At 37.9% G+C, this 13,966-nt stretch overlaps 1 protein-coding gene and 1 long non-coding RNA gene across 7 annotated transcripts; one reads left to right on the forward strand and one right to left on the reverse strand.

Moving 5' to 3' along the window:
• Positions 1-321: 321 nt before the first annotated feature.
• On the reverse strand, positions 322-9,604 carry LOC148737934 (uncharacterized). Of its 5 annotated transcripts, XR_015996551.1 has the most exons (7): positions 4,279-4,719; positions 3,357-3,441; positions 2,869-2,928; positions 1,487-2,349; positions 1,127-1,172; positions 794-829; positions 506-563 (listed from the first exon to the last, which is right to left on the reverse strand). XR_015996551.1 is itself a non-coding variant. In XM_088748509.1 (6 exons), exons 1-5 carry the CDS (start codon positions 9,577-9,579, stop codon positions 818-820), a joined length of 285 nt encoding a protein of 94 aa, XP_088604635.1. In that variant the 5' UTR covers positions 9,580-9,604; the 3' UTR covers positions 322-563; positions 794-817. The 5 variants fall into 5 exon arrangements, 3 of the variants coding, with proteins under 3 accessions (XP_088604635.1, XP_088604633.1, XP_088604634.1); XM_088748509.1 differs by lacking the exons at positions 3,357-3,441; positions 4,279-4,719 and adding an exon at positions 9,478-9,604 and having other exon boundaries at positions 322-563; positions 2,285-2,349; XM_088748507.1 differs by lacking the exons at positions 1,487-2,349; positions 3,357-3,441; positions 4,279-4,719 and adding an exon at positions 9,478-9,604 and having other exon boundaries at positions 322-563.
• Positions 6,517-13,824, forward strand: LOC148737935 (uncharacterized). Of its 2 annotated transcripts, XR_015996552.1 has the most exons (6): positions 6,524-6,656; positions 9,940-10,593; positions 12,070-12,154; positions 12,995-13,040; positions 13,339-13,374; positions 13,605-13,824. It is a non-coding gene; the product is annotated as an uncharacterized LOC148737935 (long non-coding RNA). The 2 variants fall into 2 exon arrangements; XR_015996553.1 differs by lacking the exon at positions 9,940-10,593 and having other exon boundaries at positions 6,517-6,656.
• The last annotated feature ends 142 nt before the right edge of the window (positions 13,825-13,966 follow it).

Genomic DNA, 13,966 nt, shown 5'->3' on the forward strand with positions numbered 1-13,966 from the left:
CGCAGGAGAAACGGAGCGAAGGTGGGGGGGGGGGGGGGTGGGAGGAGAGGGTGAGAGGAAGAGAAGAGAGTGGAAGTTGTGGCGTAAAAACTGCCCCACGATGTTCCAAGGTATGTCCTACATTTGAATATCCTTGCTTTTGAATACAGTCATTTATATCCATTTTATTATTACCGTTTTGATTATTAATACCTTGTTCCTCTTTCCACTGCTGATATCTAATACGTGCGCCACGTGTTTTCGTTTTGAGCGATTCTCTTACTCGCTGCAGTTGGCGGAAAGCGCAATTTTTACTGACAAGTGATTTAGCGACTACAGTAATCGATTTGAATGGTTGCCTGGATTTATTGCCACCACTTAATCAAAAAACTAATTTACATCAAAATTGCGATACACTTCTACAAAATCGCGTTTAAGTTTAACCCTTTATTTCCTAAACATCTTATACTTGGCAACCTTCATGATGACATAACGGGTTTTTCAGCGTCCTTTGCTGCACTCACACTTAGGATTAGGCTGACCCCAAGCACACCCACAAGACCAACATGGACAGTAACTGATCCCTGAAATGATAGAGAGTAAAGTTAGATAAGCAAGGAAATTGAGGCTATGACAGTTATTAACCGAGGCAGATTGTTTATTTTCGAATACGGGACCGGTTAATTTATACGAACCATTGATGTTTTCTGATAAATTAGTTTTGTTTTTTCTTTCGAACACCACTTTTGAATTTGTGCAATTTACTCAAGGCATTGCGACGGAGTCGCCTTATCTGTAAAAGTATTGCACATACGTTTCTCCATGGCTGTGTCCTTTTTCAAGGCTTCACCTAAGGACATTAATAATGACAGACTAGGTAAATACGTAGACATGATATGTACCTCAATTATGTGGATAAATCAACAACCATTTAGTCCAATAGTCAAATGCAGGAATAAATAAATATATTAAGAGATCAATGGATGAATGAAGGAATAAAATGAATAGGTGAAAAACTGAATTCACGAATAGCAAACAAGGGAAGAATCGCGCTAAAACTGGACAAGAGTTTGGACCAAATTACAACATCTGTCTGAGAAAAATGAGTATGTAATGTCTACCGAATGGCGAGACTAAATAATCTCACCAAGTGCTTGATCTTCTCTCGGAGATTCATCCATTGAGTGGTCGTTCTGTAAAAGAAATTTTGTATGTGTGAACTTTGTGTTATCCTATATAAGAAAGACCACCTAGGAGCACTGGGAAACGACATAAAATAATTTCTTCAGTTTATCACTTGAGCTGGAAGGGATTATAAGTGACGTATATGTGGGTAAAAATATGAAAAACTTCTCGAAACAATTTTAACCATAAATAAGGATGAAAAAAAAAAGGATAACTGTAACACGTAGCCTACAGTGTCGATGATTGCTTTAATTCTTATGGTGGTGTGATTTAAGAATAGTGGTGAGAAGTTGTTGAGTGGGAAACTAGATGCAATACGAACCACACTTAGCGGGAGGCCACAAAGGATTCTATACAAAGGATTCTCTCGCTACGCACCAATGGCCTAGATCGTGGAAAAGGGCAAGTATAAACCCACTGCCAAAAGTTGATGTTCCAGTGGCAAGAGGGGACTTCCGGGGGATCAACGTAACCCCTGTAATAGCAAGAGCCCTGGAAAAGGCAGTCTATAAGATTCACGCCCAAAGGCCGGTAGAAGAACAGCTGTTGAATAGTCAATTCGCGTATAGAGAAGGAGGGAGCTGCACAGATGCTCTGCTACTTATACAGAATAAGATCTGCAAGTTTCTTGATGATCCCAAGTGCAAGGCAGTGCGGATGTTCGCGATGGATTTCAGTAAGGCCTTTGACTCTGTGAGCCATCAACTCCTTGCTGAGAAACTTAAGAGTCTACCACTTAACCCGTATATCATAAACTGGTGGTTAGGTTTTTTGCGAGATAGAAAACAAAGAGCTATTTTCGGGAATCATGTCTGTAATTGGAAAACAGTTAACAAGGGCACAACCCAGGGTAGTGTTTCAGGACCTTATTTGTTCAATATATTTCTTAACGATCTGGAAATTAAATCAGGGAACGAGACACTTGGTTTCAAATACGCTGATGACTGTACGATTATTGCTCCGGTATATTATTATAAAGATCACTCTGTAGACTTAATAAATCAGTTTTTACAGTGGGCAAGCCAAAATAGAATGAATTCAAATTCTACTAAATGTAAAGAGCTTATTATGTATAAAAAAGGTCACACTGCCGAGGCCTACAAAAGTATTTTTGGCATACCTCAGACTAGTACAATAACCATTCTTGGTCTCACGTTTCAGCCGAACTGCAAATTCAGTACTCACCTAAAAGAAAAGTTAGGTAAAGCTAATAAAGGGTTATACGTTATCAGATGCCTCCGCAAGGAAGGATGTAGCCAAGCAGAAGTAGATGTTTTATTTAATTCCATTGTCCTACCTAATATCACTTATGCTCTATCTGTGCATGGGGCCTCTGAGTCAGAGCTAACTATAGCCCAGCAGTTTTTAGATCGTTGTTTTAAACGTAAATACATATCTAAGAAATTAGTGATAGGTGACTTACTTAAAACGCAAGATCACAAAATTTGTCGCAAGGTTTCAACTATCCTGAGCCATCCTCTTAGAGCCTACTTCCCTGAGACCAAGATCACGAGGTATAATTTGAGAAATAAATCCCCTGTCATGCCCGCTATTCGCACAAACCGTTTTAAGAATACATTTTTTAATAGAATTGTTTTTAAGTATAATGTAGCTTTGTGAAAGTGTACTTCCTGTATTAGATGTAACATAAGATATGTAATTTTATCTTTTGAACAATAAAGACACACACAGACACACACCTACCTCTTTCACGGTCTTCCATATTCTGCGTTCGCGTTCTCTGATGCAAATAATCATGAGGACCTTAAGCACGAACGAGACCAGACAAATAGCTTACAATCAAACAATCAATCTTTGACTACGAAGGCCAAAACAAGAAATCTATCGTAAATTCATGGCAAGTATATCGTAAAAATGAAACACGTCAGCTGATGGATGGAAGTTAGATGGGACCATAGAAAATCAGGAAACTAATAAAGATAGCTAAGACCAAAACAACACCGCAGTTTGAATTAAAATCTTAATTAATGTTAGATAGAAACAAGTCACTGAATCTTTGCTAGCAAAGTATGAACGTCACAAAGAAAACTTTTTTTTTCAATATTTTCTGGCAGAAATTATTCTAAGTAAGGTTGCCCTCAAGTAAGTTTCCGTCAAACATCCAAGAGATTGGAGAGAGAAAAAGGGAGAGCGGTAAGTTCACATGAAATCGATAAATTATTTTTCCTTACCTCATAAAATCAATGGCTATTAAAACCAAGTGAGAAGGCGAAGACACCGAAAATCAAGGCGATGGTAAAGGTTTTCATTTTTCGTCTGATAAGAAAAAGAGATGGCTGAAACACTGGCTAAACTATTTCATTAAAATAATGATAATAGTTACTATAGAATCTGATAGAAAATAGTCCACTTGGTAGGGGGGTGCTACAAAATGCTTTGCAAGACATATTTCTAACTTATCAACCTAAATACAGAGGTTTTTAGAGTAATGTACATTTCTTTTTTCAAAGTCAAAATCACAACAGCTTTCTTATTTAGCTCAACTTTGCCATTGACATAAAAAAATTGCATCTAAGATCCACATTACTGCAGGTTACAGAGTGTCTAAGTCCGAAACGTTTTGATTTTCAAATAGCATTTATTTGTGACAATTTTCGGTTTTCAGTCTTTGCTGATGTTTATCGCAGCGTGGTATTAAAGTTAGGTCCTTTTGTCATGACAGTTCGATATTTTCGGGGATTTTATGGATTTAAAATAACATTCAATTTTTTCAATAATAAAGGCGGTCTTTTCATATAAATTTGAATCAAGGGAAATGGATGTTTAAGCCTTAAAATCAAAGTTTAGGCTGTTAACTTACTATGATGATCGAACAAGCTACTATTCAACACTTTCGGTCAAAATATGTCAGCGCAACAGCATTCGACTTCTCAACTCTAGGGGAAACTAGATTGACGGCCGTTTCCTAGAACAACTCGTCAGTGGTAAATGAGAGAAGGTGAGACTTTTGGGCCTATCACCGACGGTGAGAGTCCGTTGATGAAACTCAGCGTTACCATCAAAAAGAGGAAAAGGACAAGTAGACAATCACTATCACTTCGAGTCCCGATAACTGAGCAGAATAGGTCGTAATTGAAACAAGTGTAGACTTACCTTACTAAGGAATTACAGCTAGATGTGTACTTGATGACTCGGACGATGAAACTACTATATACGTTTTCGGATCTGTATTTATGTAGCTGAGACAAACATTTGACCCACTAGAATGATATAGTTAACAACTTTTTTTGCGACAAGTTTCAAGAAGGCCTCCTTTGCAGAAACAATTACTTTAATTTAAGCTCTTTTTAGTGCATAGGTCGCCAAGTCTGGTTGGGGGCAGACGCCATGGATACACAATACAGTTATTCCAGAAACTGATATGAATCTTTAGAGGGCGGGATACGAAATGTCACTTTACGGCACTCAACAAAATTGCAGCTCCTCATTTGAAAAGACACTCACTGTAATTACAATTCATTTGAGCTTTAAGATCGCCCAGTCTGGGCTGTGGCAGACGCCATAGAGCCACATACACAATACGGGCGCGCTCAAATTAGCTTTTTGGATGGCATGATTTGAAATGGTAATCAAAGGCACTCCACGTAATTGCAGCTCTTTTTGTACTAGAGATATTGATCTGTGCCGTGGTGGACAAGGTTTCAAGTTATCAGATACTTCAAATTATCGAGGTGAATACTGAATGAAAAAAGAATCGCACTTGTTGAGAGATGAGTAGGAACCAATGCACAAATTTTCAACGAAGATCCATGAATAAAAAGGGATTTATAAAGATGTTACATAGAGTAATAAACAGTCTCTATTCTAACCAAAAATACCATAAGATACAAATATATAGAATCCATTGCGTTCCCATGAAAACTGACGGTGACAACGGAAAACAATGGGAAACACAGAAAAGCGTGTAAGGGGAAACCATAATAAAAAATGTCATAATGCTTTGAAGGAATAATAGAATAGAATCTACGGAGAGGTCCAAAATGTTGACTTTAGTGGTGATTTGTTTCGTTCTTCGTTTGAATTTTACTTCATAACGAGGAATTTGCGTCGGTCTTTTATTTCATAATTGAAGACATTCTAAATAATAAAAAAACACAGTTATGTATTTTTGAATTATTTCCTTAGTTTAACAGCCTCAAGAGGCATTTTGTATTCATGTGGGTCTTGCAACTGTTTATCTCACTCACAAATTTACTCAGTTGCTGGAGAAGTGATGTGAGAGGCTTTACTTTGAATGGGCAGTGGTTGTTTGCTTGTCGTTTTGTAGCGACAATTACCTAAATGATGTGCCTAAATGATGTGCCCATTTCATCAAACTCACCCCATAGAATTTTTGCCACTAGTCGCTCAAATCTGTATAGGGTAGTCGTATGACTTGAAGGGCTGGATGTTCCCTTTTAAAAACCAGCTGAAGACAATCTCATTCGATATAAAAAGCGGGAAAATTGATCATTGCTTTTTGATGAGATCTTTAAGGTTATTCAGCCGAGCAAAGCCATGAAAGGTCTCGTGTTGGCTCTTTGATCTTCCGCCAAACAAATATGCCGCGTAAACTACCCCAAAGGCGATTTTCTAATTGGAACTATTTTGATATGGAGGCAAAAAAAAAAAAAGGACTCCTTGAAATAAAATAATGGGCACCACTTATCTACAAGATGACAAATAACTTTATTCATTAAAACAATGCTTTTCTCATACAAAATCAGATATTAGCAATACAATGCCAAGATCGACAAATTCCGCTAAAGGATAAAGCATCGCCGCCATGTACAAGCTGAGACACCAGTATGTCAACAAATGCTGGTAATTTTATGTCCACACTTTATACTTCATATCCTGGTCGTGTTTCATGCTTGGTCCGTCGGCTGAGGTCCCAGTTTCATATCAAATTCATATCTTACTGAAAGCAATCACAGACAACCCGTGCCTCGTGTTCAACTGTCCATTGTCTACGGCCTCTACATTGCAATCCATATTTAATTCTGGTCAAGTAAAGCTGATATCGTTACTTTTTCAAAATGGCCTATTCTCATCGGTTAGGTTTCCTGTTAACTTTGGTTTCCCTAAGTTTAATCTTTCTCTCTCCATTTTGACGCTGCGTTTTAAGCACTCCTTGCTGCGCTCAAATCACTTTTTTTGGAGGATTTCTTGCCTCACTCTTTTGTGAACTTATTGTAAAGGATATATATTGCTATGAGTGAAATAATGAGTCCAGGTCCCGGTTGTTCTAAGAGTGCATAACCGTATCCACAGCAAAAATCGGTATCCGGTATTAGAGTGCATAATTTTCGTCAAGAATTATCGGTTGTTTAGTCATTCATCCGTACCATAGCGTTATCCGCCCTTTCAATATCCATGGCCGTGTCAATGCTATTGATCGAAATGAATCCGTCGATGTCTGCAAGATCACTCAAAGTACGCATTGTTGATTGTGAGAAGTGATTTCAAATATATCGACTCAGCGTGAGAAGGTTAGCAAGATATAAGATCATACATTGCAACATTGGCCGCACTAAATTCAAATTTGCATACGTAAAAGCTTTGGAATCATATGCCATTAGCGTCAGATTACTTCTCTCGTAATTCTTTGTTACGTCTTTGCACAAGCAAGTTACAGGGCTGACAAAATCTTCAGGTATATAGCACAACTGTGAAATGATTTCGAAAATTCCACCAAAAAAAGGTGAACAAAAAGCTTATGTACGCAAATTCATATCGCAAACCCTAAGTTGACGCCTGAATTAAGCACTTTGAAGCTTCATTTATTCCTCATGATGCCATGCAACAGTATTTAGCAGAGAAAGCTTTCCATGCCCTTTAAGAATGATACAGCCGCAGAAAGTTGACTCTTTGCTCTAAGCGATCTACTGTCTTGTTTATCACTCAGGCATTGGGAAGAAATAAATCATGGAAGACTAGAATAGAAAAAGTCATGTTATTTAATCCAAAATATTTCCTATCGTTCATTATGAAATTGTTCTTATTGAATAAAAATAGTACTTGTAGTTATTCAATTTCAGATTGGAAAGTGTAACCTGTAGTATTATGGTGATGCGCGACATGAACTTAGAAAGGTCCTATCTCCTGAACTTATAAACTTCAAACTTTCTTTTGTTTTTAAACTCCTCTACAGTATTTTAGTTAGTCTGAAAAAGGAAAAACTCTCTTGAGGAAGAAGTTAGAAATTGGCGCTGCGCCGAGAATAAAAACTGGGCCTTTGTGCGCCAGAAGCGATTCTCGCTCGTAAACAGTTTACTTTGTTATGTTCCGAAAAATATAAAAAAAAAAAAAAAAAGAAAGAAGGGGGGTTTCGTTTACTTTTACACTATAAAAGATCATAGGAAAATTTCAAAGAAATTGATTTTTTTGAACCGAAATGCTCTGGGTCGCTTTTAGAGAGACTTGCAGCGGCTTTAGTGGCCTATTCTCACCAAGAGCACATCGTGAGAGCTTGCCGCCGCGCCAACCATCTTCAGAATTCATGAAATTATGTGTCTTATATTTAACTGTTTAACGTTCTTCTTATTGATAAGCTATCAATGGTATGAGCCGTAATAATCATATACTGCAAGGATCGTGCATCAGACGTAATAACCATCTCACTTATACTACTGTAAGATCAAACTATTGAATTTTGATAAGAAGTCGAGTTTACTTGAAATATGCACATTAATTTTTAAAGAATGAAAATATGCCTTGCAGTCATGATATATTGACTTGTGTCCTCGTGTAGCTATTTTTTGCATGATTGCCACTTTCAGTATGACTTAAAACGGTGAAGAGTGAAGTAAAACACTTCTTAAGCTAGTCCTTAATTTTTTTTAATCGTCTAAGATTGAAACATTGCCATTAAGGAACAAAAGGACGCAAAAATTACCTCCCATTTGCTCAAAAATTATTTTAAGCTTTTAAAAGAGGTTATTAGTTATGCACGGAGGGTGCAATCAAAGTCTCGTTATTATCCTTTTACCTCCATCCGACCGATATGCGGTATAAGAAATATTCCAAACTCTTTCATTTTACTTTTAAGGACTAAACGTTTTTCCGAATACTCCGAAATAAAATGTACTGGATGGTGTATGGGCGGCCGTCACCACCAAGAATACAAGGATGTCAAATAGATCAGCTAATACAAATATGTTTTAAGGATCAGCTGCAGGATAGCATAGCTAATAAAGGAATGGCATGGCCAAATTATAGACAGTCTAGGTTTCCTTCATGAAACAGAACACTCCGGACATAAATAGTCTAGCCAAATAATAAACGGTCTAGATGCCCACGTTGAGTTGAAACATGAAATTCTGAAATGAATCACCTAGATTGCGAATAGCCTTGAGCTCATTTGCAATACAATACACAAATGGTGTAGCTTTGCATCAAATGACTTAGAGTAATATCGAGTAACAAAGCGTTCGCACAAACGATGTGTGAAATGATGTGTGAGATGGCTCAGCGTAATGTCGAATGGTTCAGCGTACATACAAACAGTGTAGCTTTGCGTGAAAAGGCTCAGCGTAATGTGAACTGGTACAGCGAACACACAAATGGTGTAGCGTTACGTCGATTGGCTTTGCAGAATATCAGATACTTTAGCTGAACATTGAATTGCTTGACATTACATGAAATATTTCGATGTTGCGGCCAATCTTTGAGCTTGCTTGTGGCGTGACCTAGAGGTTATCTCGTCGAACTAGCGCCGAATTAGCGCACGTACGATTTTTTTCCCGAAGGACGCCTGCAAAAGTGGGAAATAACCTTAAGCATATCTTAGATATTTTCAGCATCCGTTATTAAGTCGATTTAATTTTTCGTGAACCGTGAAAGGACCGTTCTCCCCCTTCCCTTTACCACCCTCTTTCATGACTGAGCGTTTTCTTACTAATTTTACGGCAGACCAACCTCATCAAGAAAGGTATGTGTGTGCTCAAAAGCACTTGACTCGGAAAAAAGGTTGCTTTCGAATACAGTACATGTTTTATTGAAAAACTTTCAGAACTGCTCGAGCCGGGATATCAGTTTTTTACCATAACGTCCAAGACACATGCAAAATCCAACTTTTCACGCACCCTTGCAATGTTTAAAGAGCCTTTGCGGTTAAACTCTAACTGAGTGAGAAGTAAGCGCGAGTCACAAAAGAAAAAGAGGGCTTGCAATCGACATTTAATGCCACTGTGGTAGACCGAGAGGCCGGCAAACCATGGTACAATCCAGTTTCATTACTATTCTAATTAACGCTCTCATAAACGACAACGAATTAATGCAATAACGGCAGGATAGTGAGAAGAAACTTACCGAATTGCCTCTGCTTCCCGGCAAGGCGAAGTGAAGACTTCTAAAAATAGCGACTACATTATGTGATGGTTTCGCGCCAGATTTCACATTCGCTGACATCATGCCCCCCCAACAGATCGCTGTTCCATTTGCCGTTTGTATTTTTGGCGGTTTCGGCAAGATAGCCTCCACGTTACGGCACGAGACCGACGCAATTTCCGCTTTATGAAGTAAAATTCAAACGAAGAACGAAACAAATCACTACTAAAGTCAACATTTTGGACCTCTCCGTAGATTCTATTCAATTATTCCTTCAAAGCATTGTGACATTTTTTATTATGGTTTCCCCTTACACGCTTTTCCGTGTTTCCCATTGTTTTCCGTAATGGATTCTATATCTTTGTATCCTATTGTATTTTTGGTTAGAATAGAGACTGTTTATAACTCTATGTAACATCTTTATAAATCCCTTTTTATTCATAGATCTTCGTTGAAACTTTGTGCATTGGTTCCTGCTCATCTCTCAACTAGTGCGATTCTTCTTTCATCCACTATTCACCTCGACAATTTGAAGTATCTGGTAACTTGAAGCCTTGTTCACCACGGCACAGATCAGTATCCCTTAAACAAAAAGAGCTGCAATTACGTGGAGTGCCGTTGATTACCATTTCAAATTATTCCATCCAAAAAGCTAATTTGAGCGCACACGTATTGTGCATGTGGCTCCATGGCGTCTGCCACAGCCCAGACTGGGCGATCTTAACGCTCAAATAAGTTGAAACTACAGCGAGTGTCTTTTCAAATGAGGAGCTGCAATTTTGTTGAGTGCCGTAAAGTGACATTTCAATTCCCGCCCTCTAAAGATTCATATCAGTTTCTGGAATAACTGTATTGTGTATCCATGGCGTCTGCCACCACCCAGACTAGGCGACCTAAGCACTAAAAGGAGCTTTGATTAAAGTAATTGTTTCTGCAAAGGAGGCCCTCTTGAAACTTGTCGCAAAAAGAGTTGTTAACTTTGTCATTCTATCGTGTCAAATGATTGTCTCAGCTACATATATACAGATCCGAAAACGTATATAGTAGTTTAATCGTCCGAGTCATCAAGTACACATCTTGCTGTAAGTCCTTAGAAAGGTAAATCTACCCTTGCTTCAATTACGACCTATTCTGCTCGGTTGTCGGGACCCGAAGTGAAAGTGATTGTCTACTTCTTCTTTTCCTCTTTTTGATGGTAACGCTGAGTTTCATCAACGGACTCTCACCGTCGGTGATAGGCCCAAAAGTCTCACCTTCTCTCATTTACCACTGACGAGTTGTTCTAGGAAACGGCCGCCAATCTAGTTTCCCCTAGAGTTGAGAAGTCGAATGCTGTTGCGCTGACATATTTTGACCGAAAGTGTTGAATAGTAGCTTGTTCGATCATCATAGTAGGTTAACAGCCTAAACTTTGATTTTAAGGCTTAAACATCCATTTCCCTTGATTCAAATTTATATGAAAAGACCGCCTTTATTATTGAAAAAATTGAATGTTATTTTAAATCCATAAAATCCCCGAAAATATCGAACTGTCATGACAAAAGGACCTAACTTACCACGCTGCGATAAACATCAGCAAAGACTGAAAACCGAAAATTGTCACAAATAAATGCTATTTGAAAATCAAAACGTTTCGGACTTAAAGTGCACCTACACTCAAAAATTTTTTTTCGCTTAACGAAGTAAGCTTATTTTTTTGAGTATTTCGGCGCAAAAATTTTTTTATTTGCTCAAATCTTCAATTTTCTATGCCCAGTCAAAATACGGAAAATCGGCCGCCATCTTGCCCCACGACCGAGTTTAAAGAAGAATGGCTCTAGCGGGTAATGTGACGTCAAATCGAGAACACGAAAGTCTGCATCTCACACATTTTCACTTGTTTGGGAAGATTGTCGTCGATATCGTCCGAAATATGCCGACTAGGTGTGTTGTATGAAGATTGTATGGAGCGCGATACCCTCTTCCAAATTTCGCACGTTGCTACATCCTTCTACAGCACACTTAGTCGGCATATTTTCGGACAATTATCGACTACAACCTTCCCAAACAAGTGAAAATGTGTGAAAAGCAGACTTTCGTGTTCTCGATTTGACGTCACATTACCCACTAGAGCCATTCCTCTTTAAACTCGGTCGTGGGGCAAGATGGCGGCCGATTTTCCGTATTTTGACTGGGCATAGAAAATTGAAGATTTGAGCAAATAAAAAAATTTTTGCGCAGAAATACTCAAAAAAATAAGCTTACTTCGTTAAGCGAAAAAAATTTTTCGGGTGTAGGTGCACTTTAAACACTCTGTAACCTGCAGTAATGTGGATCTTAGATGCAATTTTTTATGTCAATGGCAAAGTTGAGCTAAATAAGAAAGCTGTTATGATTTTGACTTTGAAAAAAGAAATGTACATTACTCTAAAAACCTCTGTATTTAGGTTGATAAGTTAGAAATATGTCTTGCAAAGCATTTTGTAGCACCCCCCTACCAAGTGGACTATTTTCTATCAGATTCTATAGTAACTATTATCACTATTTTAATGAAATAGTTTAGCCAGTGTTTCAGCCTTTTCTTTTTCCTATCAGACGAAAAATGAAAGCCCTTACCATTGCCTTGATTTTCGGTGTCTTCGCCTTCTCACTTGGTTTTAATAGCCATCGATTTTATGAGGTAAGCAAAAATAGTTTATCGATTTTATGTGAATTTATCGCTCTCCCTTTTTCTCTCTCCAACCTCTTGGATGTTTGACGGAAACTTACTTGAGGACAACCTTACTTATAATAATTTCTGCCAGAAAATATTAAAAAAAAATTATCTTTGTGACGTTCATAATTCGCTAGCAAAGATTCAGTGACTTGTTTCTATCTAACATTAATTAAGATTTTAATTCAAACTGCGGTGTTGTTTTGGTCTTAGCTATCTTTATTAGTTTCCTGATTTTCTATGGTCCCATCTAACTTCCATCCATCAGCTGACGTGTTTCATTTTTACGATATACTTGCCATGAATTTACGATAAATTTCTTGTTTTGGCCTTCGTAGTCAAAGATTGATTGTTTGATTGTAAGCTTTTTGTCTGGTCTCGTTTGTGCTTAAGGTCCTCATGATTATTTGCATCAGAGAACGCGAACGCAGAATATGGAAGACCGTGAAAGAGGAAGGTCTAGAATCCTTTGTGGCCTCCGCTAAATGTGGTTCGCATTGCATCTAGTTTCCCACTCAACAACTTCTCACCACTATTCTTAAATCACACCGCTATAAGAATTAAAGCAATCATCGACACTGTAGGCTACGTGTTACAGTTATCTTTTTTTTTTTTTTCATCTTTATTCATGGTTAAAATTGTTTCGAGAAGTATTTCATATTTTTACCCACATATACGTCACTTATAATCCCTTCCAGCTCAAGTGAAAAACTGAAGAAATGATTTTATGTCGTTTCTCAGTGCTTCTAGGTGGTCTTTCTTATATAGGATAAAACAAAGTTCACACATACAAAATTTCTTTTACAGAACGACCACTCAATGGATGAATCTCCGAGAGAAGATCAAGCACTTGGTGAGATTATTTAGTCTCACAATTCGGAAGACATTACATACATCATTTTTCTCAGACAGATGTTGTAATTTGGTCCAAACGCTTGTCCAGTTTTAGCGCGATTCTTCCCTTGTTTGCTATTCGTGAATCCAGTTTTTCACCCATTCATTTTATTCCTTCATTCATCCATTGATCTCTTAATATCTTTATTTACTCTTGCATTTGATTTTTGGACTAAATGGTTGTTGATCTTTCCCCATAATTGAGGTAGATATCATGTCTACGTATTTATCTAGTCTGTCATTATTAATGTCCTTAGGTGAAGCGTTCAAAGAGGACACAGCCATGGAGAAACGTATGTGCGATACTTTTTCGAATTAGGCGACTCTGTCGCAATGCCTTGAGTAAATTGCACAAAGTCAAAAGTGGTGTTTGAAAGAAAAAACAAAACTAATTTATCAGAAAACATTAATGGTTCGTATAAATTAACCGGTCCCGTATTCGAAAATAAACAATCTGCCTAGGTTAATAACTGTCATAGCCTCAATTTCCTTGCCTATCTAACTTTACTCTCTATTATTTCAGGGATCATTTACTGCCCATGTTGGTTTTGTGGGTGTCCTTGGGGCCAGCCAAAGGACGCTGAAAAACCCGTTATGTCATCATGAAGGTTGCCAAGTAAAAGATGTTTAGGAAATGAAGTGTTAAACTTAAACGCGGTTATGTAGAAGTGTATCGCAATTTTGATGTAAATTAGTTTTTTGATCAAGTGGTGGCAATAAATCCAGGCAACCATTCAAATCGATTACTGTAGTCGCTAAGTCACTCGTCAGTAAAAATTGCGCTTTCCACCAACTGCAGCGGAAAGCAGAGTCACTCAAAACTAAAACACGTGACGCAAGCATTAGATATCAGTAGCGGAAAGAGGAACAAGGTACTAATAATCA

The sequence above is a fragment of the Stylophora pistillata genome, chromosome 2 (assembly GCF_964205215.1).
Source record: "Stylophora pistillata chromosome 2, jaStyPist1.2, whole genome shotgun sequence".
Taxonomy (NCBI): domain Eukaryota; kingdom Metazoa; phylum Cnidaria; class Anthozoa; order Scleractinia; family Pocilloporidae; genus Stylophora; species Stylophora pistillata.

Bases quoted from the DNA above. Each gene is read 5' to 3' on its own strand.
- LOC148737934 (XM_088748507.1), bottom strand. From the start codon at position 9,579: ATGATGTCAGCGAATGTGAAATCTGGCGCGAAACCATCACATAATGTA. The intron at 2,929-9,477 runs GTAAGTTTCTTC...TTCGTGCTTAAG, and splicing joins CGGGAAGCAGAGGCAATTCG to GTCCTCATGATTATTTGCAT. The intron at 564-793 runs GTATGTGCAATA...CTATCATTTCAG, and splicing joins GGACACAGCCATGGAGAAAC to GGATCAGTTACTGTCCATGT.